Source organism: Lissotriton helveticus, chromosome 7 (assembly GCF_964261635.1).
Source record: "Lissotriton helveticus chromosome 7, aLisHel1.1, whole genome shotgun sequence".
Lineage (NCBI taxonomy): Eukaryota > Metazoa > Chordata > Amphibia > Caudata > Salamandridae > Lissotriton > Lissotriton helveticus.
Window position 1 is genome coordinate 291,918,455 of NC_136068.1, and position 18,852 is coordinate 291,937,306.

Below are 18,852 nucleotides of genomic sequence, written 5' to 3' on the forward strand. Positions count from 1 at the left end.
GGAAATCAAGAATGCACTCATCCTCACCTGGACAAGGATGGTAAATGCTTCTCTCTCACAAGGCACGATCCCCAGTTGCCTAAAACCAGCTCAGGTTTCACCGATTTAAAAAAAATAAAAATTCTGACAAATCTGATCTCAATAATTTCCGCCCCATTTCCAACATTCCAACCCTAGCAAAACTTCTAGAAAAATGTGTTCAATCTCAACTTTGCGATCACATAGAGAACTATCAACTTCTAGACCAACATCAATCTGGTTTCAGGAAGGGACACAGCATGGAAACGGCTCTCACACACGTTATGGATGACATTTTAAAAATGCTTGACAAAAACAAATCTTGCCTCCTGATTCTCTTTGACCTTTCATCCGCTTTCGATTTGGTTAATCATGACAACCTTCTATCCATCCTGCAAAATAGAATGGGTTTTGCTGATCAGGTGCTACAATGGTTCTCTTCTTTCTTTCAGCGCAGATCACAAAGAGTCAAGGCAAACCACTCCCTCTCCTGTACTCATGGGGGTCCCTCAAGGGTCCACCCTATCTCCCATCCTATTCAACCTTTTCCTGGAACCTCTCGCTAACTCAATAAACTCTATGAGCATTCTTTTCCACATGTATGCGGATGAAATGCAACTCTATTTGAAAATCTCTTCCCTGGATAACATCATATCCCTCAACACTAATCTAATGTCTACTGAAAGCTGGTTAACTGAGAACTATCTCCTACTTAACACTTCCAAAACAGAATTCATGCTCATCTCCCGTCCAAACCACATCCCCAAGATAGACCCATGGCTGAGTCACCTCACTGCTTTCAATTGCACACCTCTCATCATTGACTCAGTAAAATCCCTCAGAATCACCTTTGACAAGCACCTATGAAGAATCATATCAGTAACGTATTTAAGGGAGCAAACGATTTGTTGAGTTCACTCAGAAATATCAAAACTTTCCTTCCACTGAAGGATTTCAAGCAGGTAGTTCAAGTGCTTGTCTTGCCGCGGCTTGACTATGGCTCCGCTACGCTCAGTGGCCTTCCCAAATACGCCCTGGCTCTTCTAAGGTCATCTCTGAATGGTGTGGCTAGATTGGTCACAGGCACCAAAAGATACAATCATATATCCCCAGTCCTAAAATCTCTTAATTATCTACCCTATGAAGATCAAATTCAGTTAAATGTTGCTGTTCTGGCTCACAAAGCCCTTCACCTCAATACTCCCAGTTACCTTGCACAAAAACTTGAACTATCCTGTGGATCTAGAGCCTCAAGACGTGCCACTACCTTTCTCCTGAAACCACTTATCTTGAACAAAAAAAGAACTTGTCACCAAGCCTTCTCTGGCGCTGCACCAAGGATTTGGAACTCTCTTACACCGGAAGAACGCAGAATTTCTTCAACGATGGCTTTCAAATTGGAAGCTAAACGATTCCTTATGAACACATTTGTACCCTAATAGGGATACTTTCTCCTGCTAGGATCTTGAGACTGCTTTTGTTCTTCCTCTCATTCATATTGTAAAGCACTCTGTTATCCCCCGGGATCTTGTTCACGCTATATAAAACTTTATAAATAAAATAAAATAAATAAATAAATATAACCTCTTCTTGGTTCCTGTGATGCTCACATGCCATTTGTGAGCAAATGCAACTAATTTGTTTCTTAAACAAACAGGGAGAATGAGTGAAGAATCTCTCAAGATAAAAATACCTTCCACACTTAACTCATCCTTGACTTTAGAATAAGAAATGAGGGCCTCTCCAACGTGACCTTCCTTTGGCCTTCCATTACAAATGAATCTCTTGCGAGTCACTTGAGATGTGTCAGAAACAGATGCATGTTCCCACTCAAGACAAGAAATAACATTTTTAGCTAACACAAACCCATCCAGTAAGCTCACAACAACTTCCTTTTCTTCTACAATCATTTTATCACTACTGGAATTAGAAGGGCATCTGGAAAAAAATTCTGCTTTGAAGTTTTTTCCTGCTGGAATGTGCCTCATGGTGAAATTATAATCATATAGCTTAGCAAACAAGCATATCAACCTAGGAATGGCATTTCTTAACCCTTTATCATTCTAAATGAAGAATAGTGGTGTATGGTCTGTAGCCACAGCAAACTCTCTCCCCCACAAATATGTTTCAAAATGCTTAATGCCCTTTGTGTGGTTTGCTATAACACTCTCTATCTTTTTTACTCGAATCCTGACCCTCTCCTAATCTCAATCTCTTTTTTTCTACCACAGTCATATCAGGCATCACAAACAATTGTGGGCAAAGTAAAAGGGACCAGTGTTTTTAAAGGTAAGCATTATTTTAATATTTCTTGCTTCTTTTGTCAATGGTGATATTTGTATGTGTCTTATGTGTCTCTGGACTTTGATGGGGCAAGTTGCAATAGATAAGCTAACATATTTAGAAAAGGCAATCAATCCACCTGGGGAACAAACTTAGCAGATGTCATGTATCTGTGGATCTGTCTTGGTTACATTGGCTGAAGCAGACAGCCTTTTCTGGATCCAAGAGATGACATTGTAGCAATATCCTTCATTGGTGATAACATCTTGAGGACATGCCAACAAGTAAAGGTTTTATGTTTGTTAAACACATATGTAGCACTGCATGAATGTGGCATTATACTGAGGCTTTTGTTTAGACACAACTCCTGGTTTCAACTTCACTGCGACCTGCTGGAACTAACTTGGTCCAGGGAAAGTGAACATAAATGAGTTCTGTTTAAGTGTATATTATTTAAAGCCAGACACACACACTTACATTTATGATGGTTAGTGCAAGGAGAGGTCTGGGGAGACCAACACGTTTGACCAGGAAGGGAGAAGGGGGACAGCAGCTCTGCTACTAAACCCAATGGAACACAAACACAAATGTTAGGGTTTGAAATAGGACAAACATAAAGTAGTAAATTTGATACAATTGCTGTACGGTGGGTTGAGATTATTAAACCACACAAGCTGCAGCCTTATATAATTTTGAAGAAACACATCTTTACCTGGATAATCTTGTTAGTAAAAGACACAGCAGTCACAAGAGCATCCTGTTTGAGATCTGCCTCTGGAGAATGTTCATGATAGCACAAGTGTTATTTAGTGGCAAGTTACCTTCAACGTTCCTCACACCACCAGCAAACCATAAATCAATTATCCGGTGTCCCCGTTTAAAGATAATGTATGCCAGAGTTGTTTCGTTATCACAAATCCCTACTCTTACTACAATTCAGAGCAAATTTCATCTCATACCAAGAGCCCCTCAGTTACTTCCCCTGATGAGATTCACTTTTACAACTTGAGCATGAAAAAGACCTACCTCACCAGTAATCTGTGTAGACTGAACCTCACCTTTAGTTTTGTCTTGATGAATGGTCATGTGCCGGCACTAATTATCCCCAATAAAGTGCCAGGCAACTTTTTAACCCGGACAGATGTCAACACTTACTGCAGAGATTGACTGTATTTTCCCTAATCAAAACATTGTAGTCTTCTTAATAATTATCCAGAATGAACTCACCGACAGTAAGCTGCTCTTGGCATCCTTTAAAGTTGAAGCCATGTGTGATTGGGTAGTTGCTTACCCTTCATTCTTGCCTCTATTTGTCCATGCACATGCCCAAGGGGCTCTCAGCTTGTCTGTTCACCTCTGTACAGTTGAAAAGAAATTTCTTGTATCCAAATTATTTTCGTGGATGTATGCTGGTACTACTAGGAGATCCAGCTGTGTGGTGAACAGCTTACAAATGTCATCAGAAAGTCCGTCAACAATGACACAAGTGAGGTGCCTAAAGGAAACACTAGATTGCGGAATTTGATTGTACTAGGCGCGACGGAATATTGAGTATAGGAATATAGTTGTATTTGAATATCGTGGCCAGAATATTGGGGGGCAAAATATCAAAAGGTTAGTGCATATAGATTTACTATTCTTAACTCCACATCTGTGCACCTTGAATATATGTGTACTGCAAGGTACATATTAGTGGACTTATATGTGGACTTAGGTGACCGCAAATATTCTGGTCAGAATATTTCATGCCATTTAAAGTCCCATCTCAATATTCTACTGTATTATTCCTAAAAGCCATTTCAGTACGGCCAGTGGTGGCACAGAAAGAATAGGTACACAGAATATACTACCTTCATTAACTTTGCCCAGCATCATTTCTTTTCAATATCACTAAGCATTTAGCAGCAATCCCCATTGTTATCACATAGTTATGCTTTGCTTTTTTGCCCCCAATCTCCCACTACCCACCTAACCCTCGATGCTGTTCCTTTCTCAACATTTTATTTTTCAATCTTTTGGCAATAAACAAAAATAACTGCATCCCCAGCATTGCCACTGTTACCTGTATTTGGGCTGTTTTCCATGTCCTGCCCCAAACACTACCTCAGCCTAAAATACAAACCTTGCTATGTCTACTGTATGGTCCCACAAGAGTGACCCTCTTAGTTCCTTCATTAGATCATTAGAACAAGCTCTTTATCTGCTTTTGAAACATTTCCTCTATCTTACCATTGTTCCAAAATGTATTCTAGTGCACTCTTTAATTTTGCTTAGCATCCAATCCTAAAAACACACCCTTTGTCTAGTTCTTATTTTGAAGAAAAACTGTGTTCAGCTCTGACTGGATTTGCTTTTAAAACACATTTTTATCTAGCACGTGATAGGACTGAATGTAACTTTTTTTGCAAAATATGCAATTTGGGTCACTATTACACAGTTCAATAAATTACCATAAGCGTGATGATAGTTCGAGTGGGCCCTGTGTAGACTGGATCATTCAACAGCATGTTGAAGCTGAGCTCTGATGTGGATCCTTCATCCCGGGAGCTATTTCCAGGATGAGCCAATGAAATACTAACAACATCCTGTAACTGTTATCCTTTATAAAGAAGGGTGTCACATGGTATACAGCTCTCTGCTCTGACATATGTCTGGTATTAAACACCATTGATTGTGATCCACCTTTGCCGATATGCCTTCTCTTGCTGCATTGCAGAGTGCGTAGAGGCGTCTCCATATGCGAAAATGCAAACAAGTGGATCAACAAGGATCACTCCCCAAATGGTAAGTATAGATAATGTTCACATGACTTGTACTTAAGCAAGTTAGGTTAGCATCATTTTTTACTTCTACTATTCTTTTTATTCTTTTATTCTATTATTTTCCATTCATTCTATTCAGATGTATTCTATTCTTTTTTCTATTTATCCTATAATTTTCTTTTTTTAATTCTACTCTTGTATTCTATTCTAATTTGTTCTTTTATACTATCACTCTATCTATTCATTCTATCATTGTACAAACATTTATTACAACATCACACATATACACAGACTGGCTTTGGCAATAATCTGTCCTTTCAATACAGCCTGCGAGCTCTTGACCAAGAGCTACAAGAGGGCTGGAATGGACCAGTCCACCCAGGTGTGTGCTGAACGGACCAATAAATTATAGGTCAACAGTGTGCCAGAAAACTCTAACAGGAGATGAATTATGTTTCTTTTGGTTTATGCACCCTTCGGGTCCTCCAACTGCCACGCTGATCTTCATAAACTGAACCAGGCAGCAGGCTACTCCCAACTGAGTTACTAGCCTGCAAAGGTACTTAAATCCACCTGATTGGTTGCAAGAATAATCTGCCATGTGATTCACTCTCATGGATGAATCTTGAGTTGCTCATGTTACCCATCTCTTCTCATCTGAGTGGTTCTCAGTGAGATATGGTGGAAGGAATATGTCTGCTGGGTGAATGGGAATGCAATAAAGGGCAGCCCTTGCAAAGTTCAAGAAAGTACTGCAGTTTCAGTAGACTCTTTTCGTATCAGATCTCATCTTTAAATTCCTTACGTTTATGGAACCTCTTGTCCTGCTTTTTTACATGTATACTTATTCCTTATACTTGTCTAATGATAATAAACATTTCTCCTTGGTAAATGCCAAAGCCTTTTATTTTGGTATGCATTTTTTCCTACTTAATTTTGCATCTTGCCTTCAGAAATTTGTTTGATCCCGCTAATTAGTTCCACATTTCCATTAAGTCATTTGGTGTAGGTCTGTGGGTCATTCCGCCTCTTCCATTGCCATTTTGCACTTTCCCTTCCTTCTTTCTATTCATCTTCTCTTCATTACGTGTTTTTTTTACCATAGAACACACACATACTTTACTGAAAAACCCACACTGCAAGTGTCGGGAGTTTGCCTTTGTGTAGGTAACCACAACTGACCAATTTCAGTTTGTTTTCTTTTCAGTTTTAGTTCATAATCATAACTTTAACTGTTTTGAATAGAACTTGATGTCAGGTCAGAATAAGAACACGTTTAACATTCCAATAACACTGGGTTTTTTTTCAAGTATTTTTTTGTGATATACTTCTTAACCCTTTGATGGGTCCATCTCCCACTGTTTGGCCAAATATGCTGCTAACCTGAGGTGGGCAGTTAGCAAGTGTAAATCATTGTTCCATGTTTCGGGCATCTCCATCACATGGCGCCATAGTTATAACAAATCAAGCTTTTACCCCTACTCCACACCTATGACGTTGGTCAAACCGTTTCAGGTCTTTAGAAAACCTGAGATATCTGTACTGTGCTTAACTTGCTAAATACCCGCATCATATCATGCAGTGTCATCAAACATCTTTTATGTTCTCCTTGAACCTTGCCCTCTGTTGATGACTTCACAAAACTTGACATGCCAACAGCAAACTGTTTTAAGACAGCAAAGGTTTAGTACTGTCAGTTTCAGCAGGTTCCTTAAGCGTCAGTCCTCATGTTGTAATTTTGAAAGTTTATGGAACTCTTGTTTTACATTTCATTCCACATATTTCATTGATTTGTTTGGTGTAGTCCTGTCGGTCATTCTGTTTCTTCCATTGCCAATTTGCAATGTCACATTCCCTGGCAAAGCCTAACAATCTATGCAGGTCTAAATAGCGCTGTATGGGCCAGATGTAGGTAGTCCCAGATTACCGATACGTAAATACCGAATCATACCGATTCGGTATTTAAGAACTGGCAATCGGGATGTAGGTATTTTTACCAATTCAATTACCGAATCGGTAGGATTCGGTAATTACCGAATCGGTAATAACCGATTCGGGTATTGCCATTGATTCCTATGGGCATTGAGGCCCACAGGAATCAATGTCAATTACCGAATCGGTAAATACCGATTCGGTAAAATTACCGAATTTACAAGGGGGACAGGGTGTCACTTTGACACCCTGTTGCACCCCTGATTCTGGCTTTGGTGCAATGTGACACACATACATGCCCTTAGGGCATGTATGTGTGCCACATGGCTCCGGTGTACATGCACAGGTGTGCATGTACACAGAAATTCATTATTTACCACCAAATAATACTTGGTGGTAAATAATTAATAACATTTTCCTAGAGCCTGTGGCACTGTTTTCAGTGCCACCTACATCAGGATTTACAGAATCGGTAAATTTACCGATTCGGTATTTTACCAAATCGGTAAATATACCGAATCTGTAACTTTACTGATTCTGTAACTTCAGGCCCCCTACATCTCAAAATCCAAATACCGGTCGGTAAATACCGAAATCGGCCATTACGGACCGGTATTTGGCGACCTACATCTGGCCCTATGTCTCTTCATCTGGAAGTCACCCAAAACTAGGAAGTGAGTAACTACAGATATACTGATGTTGGCGGTCTACTGTCACTGCCCTTTGTTACTTCCTCTGGCCTGTTCTTCAGCATCTCCAAACTCCTTGTACCTGTCATTTCCCCTGAATCCTCATGAGATCTTGTGGTGCTGATGGATCAGGCAGAATATGTATAGTGAAATAAGGTTTTAAAAATGTCTCTTTCACTCATTGTTGCTCATCGGTGGACATCAGAGTTGATGTCCAAAGATAATTTTGATACATTCATTATCAACTTTAACACATGACAAGGGTGTAGCTCTAGAGATGTGGCAGATCACATATACCGTGATTGCTGCAGTTGGGCACAGAAGACAACTCTCCAAGCAGGCCCATTATCTGTGTAACTTCACTCACATAGGCTGTAATAGAAGGGGAAGGTCTAGCACCCTCCTATTCCACTGCTGTTTGGTGTGGTTGGTCGAAATTAACCTGACTACGACCATGGATGCAGCAATAACCAGAATCTGTGAGGTCTGCCTTTCAACTAGGGTTACAACAAGAACAGCTGCTGCAGATCCAGCACCCCTGTCTGCAGCCACAACAGCCTCTTGCCCCATCGCCTTTCCATACTGTAAAGCACACATAATGAAATAAATAACTCTGCACTGGCCTGAACCGGCTCGTTGCTATTGCTAGCCAGCAATGATTAAGTACTGACTATTCTTTGCACAAATGTACGAAACACTTTTTGAAACTACACAGTCAGAACCATAGCCGAAAAACATATTCTGAAATACCATTATTATTGCAATTAAAATCCAACTACTAAATGATTAAAAACAGCTTCATGTAACTTGACGAAAATGAAAAACTGAAACAAACAATGTTACAGTTTCAGAGGCAGGAAAGTATTACAACTGAAGTTGAAAATGTATATTCCTTTAGTAAATGCTATATTGGAAAGAAATCACAACTGCTAAACAAGGCTCTACACATGATGTCAAAGAACTAACACTTCTGCCTGAAAATGTATTAGCCTGTTGTGTGGAATCAGGGGGGCAATTGTCAATTCACCACTTCAGGGGTGGTTGACATGACCTCACTGATTCTTGAACTTGATGACTCCATCTGATCAACAATGTATCCAACCTTTGACCCCACATTGGTATCCTCTTTGGTGCTGGAAGGCTGCAGGAAGGCTAAGGAATGTCGATATCCCATGGTGCAACAGTAGGTACACAAAAAGAAAAAGGTTTTACACTAAAATGTACAATTTATGGCACTCTAGTTTGGTGTGTGGACAGTGGTACTCTTTGAAATTCACAATGCATGATAGCAAAATGAGAGAGCGGATTCTCCATTAGGGCTCTGGGACTGTGCCCCTCTGAAAATTCCTTCACGTTTACCTAAATAAATATTTAATAGATCAATATATTTTGAGATATGATTGTTTCTCTACACAATTTGATGTAGTTAAAGTTGTCTGACCAGGCTGCCTGTCATGCCTCATGCTGAAGCAGGAGATGAATGCCAGGCAGTAAATCCACTTTCTGAAATGTAAAGCATGACGTAGGGCTTACCTTTCTGAAGCCTTTCATTGCCATTGTAGTGATGTATCCACTCTAGGCCAGCGTCACGGTTTTGGGCATCTGAGTCTGGTCCCTGAATGAGGCCAAACAACTGTCATTCATAGGCAAAGATTCCACCCTTTCCTATTTGTCAAACAGTAAGACTGGATGCAGGCACATGTTATTCAGTACCTTGGTAATGGTAAGTATTAAAACGCTAATCTTGTGTCATGTATGTTGTGCTGAGACCCCTGGTCATGCTAACCTCCCCCACTGTGACACCTCAGCCCTGGTTGAAGGTTTCTAGCCCATTTAGAAGTGGAGCTGCTGTATTGGTTCCCCCACAAAATTGATCCAAACAATGAGCAGGGTTTTTCTTTCCTTGTAAAGTTGATCCAAATATTCGAGTCAAGAGCAAAAGGAAAAATATGTGCTGATAGTAAAAACAGTTACATGCTGCAATGAGTTAAATTGGCCCTAAGTTCATCCCCTTAACATTAATGCCAAAAATATGGATTGATTTTCGAACAATAAATGTTAAAAACATTAAAATATTGATGTCAGCGATTTAATACCTCTTTTATTTCCTGTTTTACTCAATCTTCCATTCCCCAAAAGTGTTAGATATTTCATTATGATGGGTTTCTGTAATTTTTCATGCATTTTACTACTCTTGAATAGTGCATAATTTGAAGTTGTGTCAGGTGATTATGAGGGGTTTTGATTGAGAGCTCTGGCGCTCAGGTTGAAGCCAAAACAAAGTGCCTGTCAATGGATCAACCTCTCTGCAGACCACACAGAACAATGGTCATGTGTTCCCGTTTCTATTGAAACTCTGTATAAATATGTGTTCAGCGGGTACATAGATGTCAAAATCTTTACAAGGCAAAAGTATAGGAAAATAAAGTGCTTAAATGTGAATGAGTGCATGGTGTGTTTGGGGGTGGTGAAGTGAAGGAGATGCCAGGAAGAACATTTGGGGAGGAGTGAAAAGAAGGTGTAAAGAGGAAAGAGATGATGTTGAAGATGTGCAGATTGAGGAGATGTGCAGAGAAACAGTGGTACAAAAAGGGGGTGGTGATAGACGGAGCATCTGAATCAATCAAACACTCACACCCAGTCAAAAGATCTGGGTTTAATCCATCACCGTTCTTTAGCCCGCTCTGCCACCCCAGTTCAGACATGGTTATATGCAAATCAGTCTGACCCTGTGCCTCATGGGAACAGTCCAGCCCGAACTGCCAAGCCATGTCTTCCCTGGACCGGAAACAAGCTTCCGAGGAACGGTTTCTGCCATTCCAGTCGTCTTCAGCCCGGCTTGCTTGAATCCAGTGGCAAAGTGAGCAAGGGACTCACGTCTGAGCATACCCTGCCACACTTATGGCGGCCAAAAGCGGTACAAAAAGGGGGTGGTGATGGACGGAGCATCTGAATCAATCAAACACTCACACCCAGTCAAAAGATCTGGGTTTAATGCATCACCGTTCTTTAGCCCACTCTGCCACCCCAGTTCAGACATGGTTATATGCAAATCAGTCTCACCCTGTGCCTCATGGGAACAGTCCAGCCCGAACTGCCAAGCCATGTCTTCCCTGGACCGGAAACAAGCTTCCGAGGACCGGTTTCTGGCATTCCAGCCGTCTTCAGCCTGGCTTGCTTGAATCCAGTGGCAAAGTGAGCAAGGGACTCACGTCTGAGCATACCCTGCCACACTTATGGCGGCCAAAAGCGGTACAAAAAGGAGGTGGTGATGGACGGAGCATCTGAATCAATCAAACACTCACACCCAGTCAAAAGATCTGGGTTTAATCCATCACCGTTCTTTAGCCCACTCTGCCACCCCAGTTCAGACAAAAGAGCATACATATCTTTCATAAGGTGCACTTAACTGAAGGTCAATACTCCTCCCACAGCTCTTAATAAAATGTAATTCACAGTCCCCCAATTTCAGAATTGAAACATCTCCAATGATATTATTTATAAGAAATCATTGTTGTTATTCATTTATCTTAAACAGCAAACAACCATTGACAAACCTGATAGTACAAGCAGGTTTTAGCTGCATGTCAGTTGTTGTATTATATATCTGAATGCAATAAGATCTCAGAGAAAAACCAAAATACTGGTTGGGTGGTGCACTATGGGAATCGCAGAAATGTATTTTACATGTTCCCTTGTAGAGAGCCCACATTTTCTTCAGGCCACTTAGAGTCCTGTCTGCATATATTTCAATAAGACGGACTGCAGTCAGTAGCTGTGAGTTCCTCCCAAATTCAGATTACATCATTTCTTTCCAAAGTCAATGCCACATGTAGTGCAGGACACTAGGCAAGCACACATTTTAAAGGGCCTGTAGTTATCACACAGTACAATTTGCATGATATAGTAACTATAGAACATGTTAATTCAGTAAGATATGGGGTAATATTTAATACATTTAATATTTCAAGACTGTATGTTTCCATCACTTTATCAACCTTTCTTTGTCACTAAATTCACTTGCTTTAATATGCATCATTTGGCAATCTTTTTTCAAATCAAATGTTACCACTGTCAAAATAAATCATCTGATTTAAATCGAGGTTTGCTCTTGATGGCCAGTAATAGTATAAACCTGAAATTATCTATAGGCTTTAAGTACAACAATTTAGTGCAGGTAGAGTAGTCGGCATCTGCACAATTCTTGGCCAAGATACTATCAAATGTTCCTATGTTGCTCTAATTCGGGTAGATTTGTTTGGGTTGCACATTTTGATTTTTATACTTTTTTAAGGAAGGTCTTAGGGGCCGATTACGATGCCGGAAGGGCCTGAGTCTGTCGGGCATTGTTCTGAAACTGGAACCGAACAACCTCCTGTCGTTGGTTCCATTCCAGGAATTAGGATACGACCGAACCCAGCTCGGGTGCAATCCTATACTTTGCTATGGAAGCATGCATTCTGAATGGAATGTAGCCTCTCAAAGCAAAATGCTAAAGTACAGTTCATCCCTGCACGCTGAGGCAAGCACCTCAATGTGTCGGCCACCGGGTGCAGAGATCAACAGGGGGCACCATAGGTCCACAGTGGCCTGCCATTCAGCAGATCAGCACCCATGAGAGCCCTGCTGGGGGCCCCCCAAAACTGTTTCCTAAAGCCATTTTGTGCCAGAAAGGCCGGTACAAAAAGGCGGTGGGAAGCTGCCATCATAATCCCTCAACCCGGAAAAAGCCGGCGGGGGATCACTGTGGGCCTTCCAAATGGCAGACGAACTCTCCGAGCCCATCATAAGCCCATCATAAGCCATTCAGAAGACTGATTCAGATTCCCTTCCCACCAAGCCCATCAAAATGGATCGGTCGGAAAGGAATCCGAATCGGTGATTACAAGGGAAGCCCTTTCTGACTGCATTGTAATTGGGCCCTTAGTATGATTCACTGGTGTGCACCAGGAGAGGAAAGGTATAGTTTTAAAAGCTACAATTATTTGTAAAATTGATTGTGGTCCTGGAAACATTTAATTAAGATGTGATTTTTTCCCCCTCAGGGTGGTGTGAAATGTGTCCATTTCAATAACTAACTCACAATCGAGAGTTGGTCCATCAAAGGGAAAGAGAACCATGATACTGCTGCCTGTCTTAAAATTTAGATACAATCTTCAGCAAAAGAACACTCGTCCCTAAAAAATCAAGCTTCTATCCTCTCTTCTGTATGTCTAGATCCACGTACTGGAAACCAACGTAGCGCTGCTAAAATGCTTTCAGAAAAATAAAGCCTTGCAAATATATCATTATGTTCACTCTGGCTGAATGGGCGAGAGTGCATCCTGTGAGGTGTCGCTTTGCATCTTTCTTATACTTCTTCCAATAAATGATTCTTTTCTCAGCACATACAGTGTCATCTTTGTTATTTTTTAATTAGGCAGTGGCTACAATACCTCCTCTTGTGAATTGTGATTAAAATAAATTGAATTGGTAGGAGATTGTCAAAGTATACATTTTTGTATTACGAATATGTTGTGTGCCCGTGTAAGTGATCCTGAAAGTAAACAAGGACAAACATCCTCCCTATTCCATTGCTGGGCATCTGGACTGCTCCTATGCCTTTAGAGCAGTAACCCCCTCATTAGCCCTGACATCCATGGGTAGAAAAGGATTAGTAATCCACCAACAATTGGTATCTCCACTGTTCTCAAATGTACACACCTAAAGGCATATTTTCAAAGAGTTCATGCAATACAGTGTGCCAAGCGAACTTTGGGGCATATTAGCAAGGACCTCATTAAAATTATCGCTGTTTTGGCGGCAGGAAACTGCGGCTAAAACGGCGGCATTGGGCTTGCTAATATGCGTTATAGAATTCCAATAGAAGCCCAAGTTAGATGTGCAGAACATCTAACCTGGGCTTCTATTGGATTTCTAAATTGCATATTAGCAAGCCCATTATCGCCGTTTTAGCGGCAGTTTCCAAATAGTAATTTGTGTTGCTGTGTGAATACCACAAAGGATTTTGTAACAGGTATCCATCTGAAAAGTGACACAAGCCCATCACACAATCTTTAAAAAATCTCACCTCACATGAGTAACAATGCTTAACAACATGCTATCATTAAGTGGGAAATACAGGCACAAACAAGGTCACAGTAATGGTTATGTACAGCAACGAGAACCTAAGTTATCCAATCCGTTCTGACTATGATAAAAGTGTGCCTCACTTGGATTACTCTTTGTCCTGAACAGCAGCAAGCAGCCTTTGCTATCCATAGATTCTTTTCCCACTAATGCAACACCTGGCTCTCACTACTACAAGTTGCCACTTAATTCTGATGGGGCCAGTAATAGCAGCACACTGCTCCTTCTGAATTATTGGATATCCATTTTCACCTGTAATTTACGATTGCTGAAAAAAAATCATCTAGATTTTTTTCCTTTGGTAATTCCGTATTTCTTAGTGCACAAGCAGGGCCCAACTTCTGGGGATGGAGGGATTTTCTCCACCCTCAGATTTGCACCCAGCCCTAATATCCGCATCTCCAGGGGGCTGGAGGAATTTTCTGGATAGAGGCACATGTCTTAGTGTGATGGAAGGCCAATGGCTCCCCTTAGAGCGTATCCATCAGGCTCACACTTGTTCAATTTTCAAGTTTTTTAATTGTACTCTCCAACTCGTGCCTTTTCTATAAAACAGGTATATAATTCTCTATCTGTTCAGAAGTGTGGGATCCCAGCTTAGTTTACATACTCTCCTTTTGGGGTTTTAAAAGTAAATCCAGTTAATCAATTTGACTTTACAATGCATTTGGGTGAAGTCATCACTGGATTGCACCCGTTTAAAAAATCCTAACAATAAAGGCAAAATGTAGCCTGTAATAGGGCGACCACACACTTTGCCAGTTAGACACTGCCCCTTTAACCCCTTCCGTGCGGGGCTGTTTCCCCCGCTGTGCTGGGGTGCGCACACAGCGCCCGGGTGCTCATGACGAGGTCAGCTTGTCATGAGCCACGACGCTCCGGTGCTCATGACGGGCTGAGCTCGTTATGACCACGCCCGTTCCAATGGAATGCTCAGCACAGCAGGGGAATTAGCCCAGTGTGCGAGTGCTCAATTTAACGGGCACGGTCATGACGAGCTGAGCTCGTCATGAGCACCAGAGCGCCGTGGCTCATGACGAGCTGACCTCGTCATGAGCACTCAAGGTGTTAAGGAACTCCAGAGCCTGCTGGAGTTCCCATCATCAGGCCTGATTAGGAGTCAGGTGGAGCATAATAACCTCATGAAATTCAGCTCTATCTGATTAGGAGTAGCTGGATTTTTACACACATGTGTAACAGCCGGACTTAATTTTTGTGGCTGGTAAAACCTGCCAGAAGGATCACATGAGACTTCGGCAGTAGCCAATACTCATTACTTGTTTTTTTCTGATAGGCAGGAGCGTACAGTACTCCATCATGCCAGAAAATATCTCCCCTTTCTTTACCCCCCTCTCCACCCACTGAGCCTGATACACATTTGCTACCTTCTCAGAACAGTTGGAAAATGCATTTGGAAACATTCTATTGAATGTTGAATTCCATGTGGTTTTATGAGCAGAAAAACTGGTCCCTCATGTTCATTTGTAGTCCAAAGGGCACAGTACTGGTGTGAAATAACTGCATTATAGTTGTCCAAACCCCGATTCAGAGGGCCTTGGGCAAAGCAGAGATTGCTGAGCTAAACCTGGGGGTTGTGCCTTCTCCTCCTGCTGTCCCAGGGTCTGATCTACTATAGATCTTGAGTAACAGGACCAAGGGCTACCACCTTCAGCACTTCACTTTCAGTATTAGTGCAAGCTGAGAAGTCCAGAGCTCTTCAATTTAGAGGTAGATGTGAGGCAAACACAGAGCAAGACTCAAAGTACAAATAGGGAAGGCATTAAGGTGATTGACCAGTCAAACATTTGCTTTTATTTAAAAAAGCTGCATTTCAAAAGGAGCAGACAAAGCAAAAAGACTACTTGCTAAATAAGAACCACAGTTTCTCAAGGGAAGCGTGCTAGCATCATTCTGGGTGGTATCCCCAAGTTTCTTTGTCCCCTTCTAGTGAGGCTGGATATTCCTTATTCTACACTGACGACGGTTCCCAGCTGTAGCCTCACTAGTTCCCATGTGAAGTCTATCTTTGGTTTATGAGTCAACATCAACAGTGCTATGTTCCAAATTTCAGTAAGTCACCAGTAGTCCTGCTGGACCCAAGCAGTCCTATCCAACCCGATGGCAACCAGAAAGCAGGGGTTGCTAGCAATTGTTAAAATCAGTGAGACACAGCGTGCCATAAAGTCATCGGTATGTTGCCTCTTCTGAGGAGAAGAAGAAAGGAAGGTGGTTTACCTCCTGCTTCCGAATCCAACTGATCAGGATTTGTTGGAGCAGGATAACCCAGTGCTCATTTTGAGGCTGGGAGCCTGTGTTCCCATCCGCTGTTTTAGAGCACTTGGATTGCAGGCTTTGAAGTGCGCAGTATAGATTGGCCAGCTGAAGACAGTCTGCCAATCTGTTATGCGTACTGGACAGTCCTCCTGCCGTATGCAGGAATTTGTCTGCCCAGCCCTCATCATAAACTTGGGCTAGCGTGGCCAGCAGCAAAGGTAAAAATAAAATGGGAATGACCATTTACATTATGCTGAGTGTACCTGCTGTGCTCACAGCAGGAGGAGCCGCTGCTACCAGCTAGTTCAGGAGGACTGGAGTGAGTATCTGTTTGATACGCTCTCCCAGCACAAAAGGTCCACAACCTCTTGTAGTCCTTCCCCAGTGACATACTGGACCTCACTCAGTCTCTGGTTATACCACATTGGTGTTGGACAGTTCTCCACCGCTCATTGAAATCAACAGCTGTTGTTGGTAGCAGTCACAGCATCATGGTCCCGGGCAACAGCCCTGTTTCCACAGTGACCTGCCCCTGGTGCACGGGGATCACCGCCTGGTGATGCAGAAGGGTGATGGCTCTTACCTTATGGTGGCCCACACCTGGCATACCAGCATTGCCAACTGGTGATCCAGAGGGCTGATGCCACTTACCTTACAGTGAGCTGATTGGTGCTGCACCAGGATATTACTTCACAGTGGCTCTCATCTGGCGTGTGGGATCATCAACTGGTGCTGTTCAAGAGCAATAATGCTTTCTTCAGGGTGGCCACATCTGGCATACCTGGGTTGCCAACTGGTGATTAATTGGGGCGATGCCTGGCATACGTTTGATTGGTGTTGCACAAGGTGGCCCTCACCTGGCGTATAGGGTTCACCAGCTGTCACAACAGCTACAGTCATGACCCGACCAGGCATCTTATACTTTGCTCACTGGGTTCCACTAAGAAGGATCCCAGCTGTCTCTCGCCTCCTCCAGGCGCTCTATTTCTAATCACAAGCTCTACTGGTTTTGACAGGCAGTCAGAAGTCTGATGCTTTGGGCTTAGGGCAAGTGTTCTTCACTTCTTTGGTTGTTGGCCCCTCTCTGAGCGGAGGGAGTAGCAACTTTTGGTCCTAGCCCTCGTTCCAGCAGTTCTAAGTCTTGGTGAGCTTCTCACGTCAATAAACATGGCTGTTGAACCCAATGTGTAATAAATTGTTCAGAGCCAGAAACAAATGTGGTTTAGTGCCTAATCCTTTGAAATTTGGATTATGGGTGTCAGCTCCTTTGAAGGGCACCTCTCCTCTGCACTACCATATGTCATATGGCCAGTCTACCACAGTAGGAGTGGCTCCAATCTCTTTGACCTACAGTACAGGGCAAGGGTGTAATGGGGATCATACCTGGCTGTTAACGTCCACGGAAACATACCTCATAAACATTCAAAGGCCTAAGTCTTCCTCTCCGTTAAGATTTCTTGTCCGTAGCGCCAACCTTATCAGTCTCACCCTCTCCTTGACAATGAGCCTAGGTCCCACTGACCAGTAACTTATCCTGGAAGCGAAGATACCTTTGATAGCAAGTTCCAAAAATGTTTATTAGTGTTAAATATAATAATATAAAACAGTACAAAAAAGAATACAGGAATGGTACAAGCTAAGTAGAAATTACAAAGCAGATCTAAGAGTATATTAATCGTAACATTCACTCTTATCAGAAATTAACCAAATAAAGTTAAAAAAATAGAGCTACTATGAGTATAGTTAAAAGAGAATTAATTAGGTCAAACTTACCAACAACATTACTTTTGAAATCATACTAGGCTATAAATATAATCAACAACTGCTTTTCAAAATAATTGAACTGAAAGTGTGTTACCAGGCTGTCCATCTATAGATTCATTAGTACCTTGTCTTGTCTAAGTAATCCAAGGCCACTAAGTATGTACAGAAAGTAAAGATGCATCTTTCAACTTAGATGTGACTAACTTAATAGCAGAAGATTAAAAAAATCAAGTAATATTTGACTTAGCAGTGCATGGGTTTAATCATTGAATGTACAAACAATCAAATTCTATGATAACGTATTAGATATACAGAGAATATTTTGTACTAGCAGCCCACAAGTCAGACCAAAATTGTGAGATAACTGGGCATTCAAACAATGCATGCTTTGAATAACCATTTTTTTACAGTGCCAGCAAACTGAACTATACTGGAGTCTTGCTTTAAGAAGCTTGCACAGTGCCCACAAAGAATTTAGTAGAATAAACATATTTGATTCCTATAAGGCAATGGGAAGCAAATGCGAAACACTAGATAATCAAATTTACTGTCAAGTTTACAGTGATAGTGTTAGTTAGAGTTCTACATTCCAAAACTTACTAATAAAGGAAAAATTTGTTTTTCTTGCATTATGATTTTTTTGTATAGTTTAGAAACCATATGGTTAGACATATTGAAAATATTTCAACATAATTTTAACTCAGATATGTGTGCACCGGTATGGCACTAGGAAAACTATCTAAAATGGAATTACATAAAATGTCATATTTATAGTAATCCGAACAGTATAATAAAATTTGTTGTAGTTCAAAAAAGGGTAGAAGTATATCACATTCACAAATATCACATAAATAAATTAATCCAACTTCAATCCATGATTTCCAAACTTTAACATTCTTGACCAACTCAGTTGACGGGTTACACAATAAAACTTTTTTTAGGAGCTAACAGGCAGATTCATCAATCATTTTTGCGAGCGCAAACGGTGCAAATCGCAAAAT

The 18,852-nt window shown here is 41.4% G+C and overlaps 1 protein-coding gene across 1 annotated transcript in view; it reads left to right on the forward strand.

Annotated features, from left to right (window-relative positions):
- LOC144768432 (uncharacterized) overlaps window positions 1-13,070 on the forward strand; it is a 325,471-nt gene extending 312,401 nt beyond the window's left edge. The window contains exons 14-16 of the mRNA XM_078652078.1: window positions 2,250-2,307; window positions 5,018-5,085; window positions 12,730-13,070. Coding sequence (XP_078508204.1) covers window positions 2,250-2,307; window positions 5,018-5,085; window positions 12,730-12,762 — 159 coding nt within the window. The 3' untranslated portion in view covers window positions 12,763-13,070. The remainder of the gene's footprint in view (window positions 1-2,249; window positions 2,308-5,017; window positions 5,086-12,729) is intronic.
- The last annotated feature ends 5,782 nt before the right edge of the window (window positions 13,071-18,852 follow it).